This window comes from Sinocyclocheilus grahami, unplaced genomic scaffold (assembly GCF_001515645.1).
Source record: "Sinocyclocheilus grahami isolate Dianchi unplaced genomic scaffold, SAMN03320097.WGS_v1.1 scaffold149.1, whole genome shotgun sequence".
Classification (NCBI taxonomy): Eukaryota; Metazoa; Chordata; class Actinopteri; order Cypriniformes; family Cyprinidae; genus Sinocyclocheilus; species Sinocyclocheilus grahami.
The window spans coordinates 4,167,494-4,170,684 of NW_015505328.1; the positions used below are offsets into that span (position 1 = coordinate 4,167,494).

The 3,191-nt window shown below is 39.1% G+C and overlaps 1 protein-coding gene across 1 annotated transcript; it reads left to right on the forward strand.

Annotated features, from left to right (window-relative positions):
* The first annotated feature begins 1,016 nt into the window (after nt 1–1,016).
* Nucleotides 1,017–2,760, forward strand: trhrb (thyrotropin-releasing hormone receptor b). Its single transcript, XM_016281434.1, is given in 3 exon segments — nt 1,017–1,790; nt 2,337–2,677; nt 2,679–2,760. Coding segments are annotated over 3 exon segments (1,197 nt in total).
* Nucleotides 2,761–3,191: the final 431 nt, after the last annotated feature.

Sequence of the window (3,191 nt, forward strand, 5' to 3'; positions counted from 1 at the left end):
TGTGGAAAACAAAAAAATGCTTCGATTATAGTGAATTAAATATAACGTGTAGGAACAATTTTCACTCAGACATTGCTAGTAAATTTAACAAAATGTTCATTTAAACATGAAATTTTGAAGCAGAAAGGCTGAAATCGTTTTTTCTTGTAAAACACGCTCAAATAATCTTCGAAAACAGTGTATGAAAAAGTAGGACAGTTTACGTACAAAAGTTTTGTAGCCTTTTTTGGCAGTTGTATACACTTACAAATAATCTAAGTGTTAACTAAATAGACGCTTGCACAAAATAGTAGCCTATTATGTACTTTTATGTACTACTATTATGTACCTATTATTTAATTATTTAAGATATAATCACAAACATGTTTAAAACGTATTTTTATTTACTACTGACAAGTGCCTTTAAAATGTCTTCATTCCCACACTATCTAGCTAGCCTACACAAATGTGCAAAAGTATTAAATCAAGTCACACGTGCATGATTAATACAGACATAAACAATCCATCCATCTGATGGATCGATTCAAATCTTTACCTTACCTTTATCTTTAAATAAAAACTTGTCACATATCAGTGACACAGGATATTAATAGGACCATAAAATCTTTCATAAAAATTAACCAAGGCCATAAGATAATGTATAAGACTCGAAATATTATGCCAGGTTTTCGTGAATTGTATGCGTGCGTGAAACGCCCCCTTTTCTGATCACGCAGCCAAAGCGAGACTAAATTCAGCACCATGTTCAGAAGATCCATCATCTGATCTACTGCAACAGCAGAGAGCACATCTGTCTTCAGTCTATAACATTACATTTAGAGGAGAATCAACGCTGGAGATCGATTATGTGATTTATGTTATGATTTCATATCGTAAACTAATATAAATTAGTTATGAATCAAGCACAATCAAAGTTCTAAGAGGGATGAGCCGCATTTAATTAGGCTATGTCAACTCAACGGAATTAAAAGCCTTTATAATCAGATTTTTGAAAGAACTTTGGAGATTTTTTGAGAATGGAGAACTTGACAGTATTCAACGATACTCTGGAAACTTGGACTGACCGCAGTGTCGAATACAAGGTGATCAGCGTCCTCATAGTTTTCCTCATATGCGCTCTCGGGATAGTTGGAAACGTGATGGTCATCCTGGTGGTTCTCACCACCAAACATATGCGGACCCCGACCAATGGCTATCTGGTTAGTTTGGCTGTCGCAGACCTGATGGTGTTGATCGCAGCCGGTCTGCCGAGCATAGCGGACAGTTTGTTCGGCTCGTGGATTTTTGGGCACGCGGGGTGCTTGTGCATCACATACTTCCAGTATCTAGGAATCAACGCATCCTCGTGCTCCATAACAGCGTTCACTATAGAGAGATACATCGCTATATGTCATCCGATCAAAGCACAGTTTTTATGCACGCTCTCGCGCGCGAAGAAAATTATTTTTGGAGTTTGGGTTTTTACGTCGCTTTACTGCGTAATGTGGTTTTACCTGTCCGATATTCAACAGGTGCTCTACAAAAATGTGACTATAATAATGTGCGCTTACAAAGTGTCAAGAAACCTTTACCTACCCATATATTTTTTCGATTTTGGCATCTTTTTTGTTCTGCCACTCACTCTTGCTACTGTCCTGTACGGCCTCATTGCGAGAATCTTGTTTCTTAATCCTCTTCCGTCGGACCCCAAGGAGGACAAGAACGGGTATGACAACGTCTCCAAAGCCCAAAAGAACAAGATGAAGAATTCCAGCCGCTGCTCCAGCACGACCGCAGCGTCCAGAAGACAGGTATCATCTTATAGGCTATCAAAACTTTCAGATTTAAAACAACAAAATATGCTCTAAATGTAGTCGATAGTGGCATACAAAAAACGGAGACATAGGCTACGTTTGTTCTTCTTTTCATGAATTATGCCTGAATTGAAATACAATTATTAAATACAGCAAAATTACACATTTAATGTTTTAATTTTTATTTCATTTTTGCAAGTCTTTTTTTCAGGTTGGATGAAATGATAGATTACGGAACAGATCATCCATCCATCCATCGATAGGTAGATAGATAGATAGACAGACAGACAGATCTATCGGTCTTTAGAATAGACAGACAGACATACCTATCAGTCTAGACAGATAGATAGATAGATAGATCGATAGATAGATAGACAGGCAGATATATCACTCTTTAGGATAGACAGACAGACAGATCTATCAGTCTATAGGACAGACAGATAGACAGACAGACATAGACATAGAGATATGTCATAAAAAAACATGTTTTACACTGAACTGAATCTAGTTTCTAACACCGTTTCTGTGATTTCTTCATGAAAGGTTACAAAAATGCTGGCAGTGGTGGTTGTTCTGTTCGCTGTGCTTTGGATGCCGTACCGCACTCTGGTGGTGGTGAACTCCTTCCTGCAAGAGGCCTACCTGGACACCTGGTTTCTGCTGTTCTGCCGCACATGTGTCTACCTCAACAGCGCCATCAACCCTCTTATCTACAACGCCATGTCTCAGAAGTTCCGCGCCGCCTTCCGAAGGCTCTGCCGCTGCGGACGCAATGCCCAGGCGAACAAGGCAGCCTATAGTGTGGCACTAACCTACAGTGTTGCCAAGGAAACATCAACGGTGGAAAGCACAGGGCATTTTTCAACCGAGATAGATGATTTGACAGACAGATGAGCTGTTTCCTGATAAGAAGCTTCTGTATCCAGAGGACTGTGACTTTAGGAAGGAGACTTTCAGTCAGGCCTGAATCTCAGAATACTCTAACGAGATCTAACATAACACTACATATTGAACTGCAGGGACAGCACTTTGAAAGTTTCACTTTATCTTGATTAAAAAAAAAGCATGCTCAATACAGTCAAATTCATCTTCCGGTCTCGTTCACTTGCCAAACAGCTCTTTAGAACCTGAAATGAAACCACTATTACATAAGTTGCACTGTTGCATTATCTGCTGGAGTCTTAATTAAAATCGCAGTGTACTGCATATGTATTGCAGGGTAAACTGAAGTACATATTGATCTGAAAATATCTTTAGGGGTTGCCATTGTGATTAATGAGTGGTCTTTTTCCCCTGCAGACCTCTGGGGGAAAAATGCTGAAACTGTATTATTCTGCAGTTGCAGTTGTTTCAGGAGTGTTGAATAAGAGTTAACTTAGTTTACATCCCACTATATAT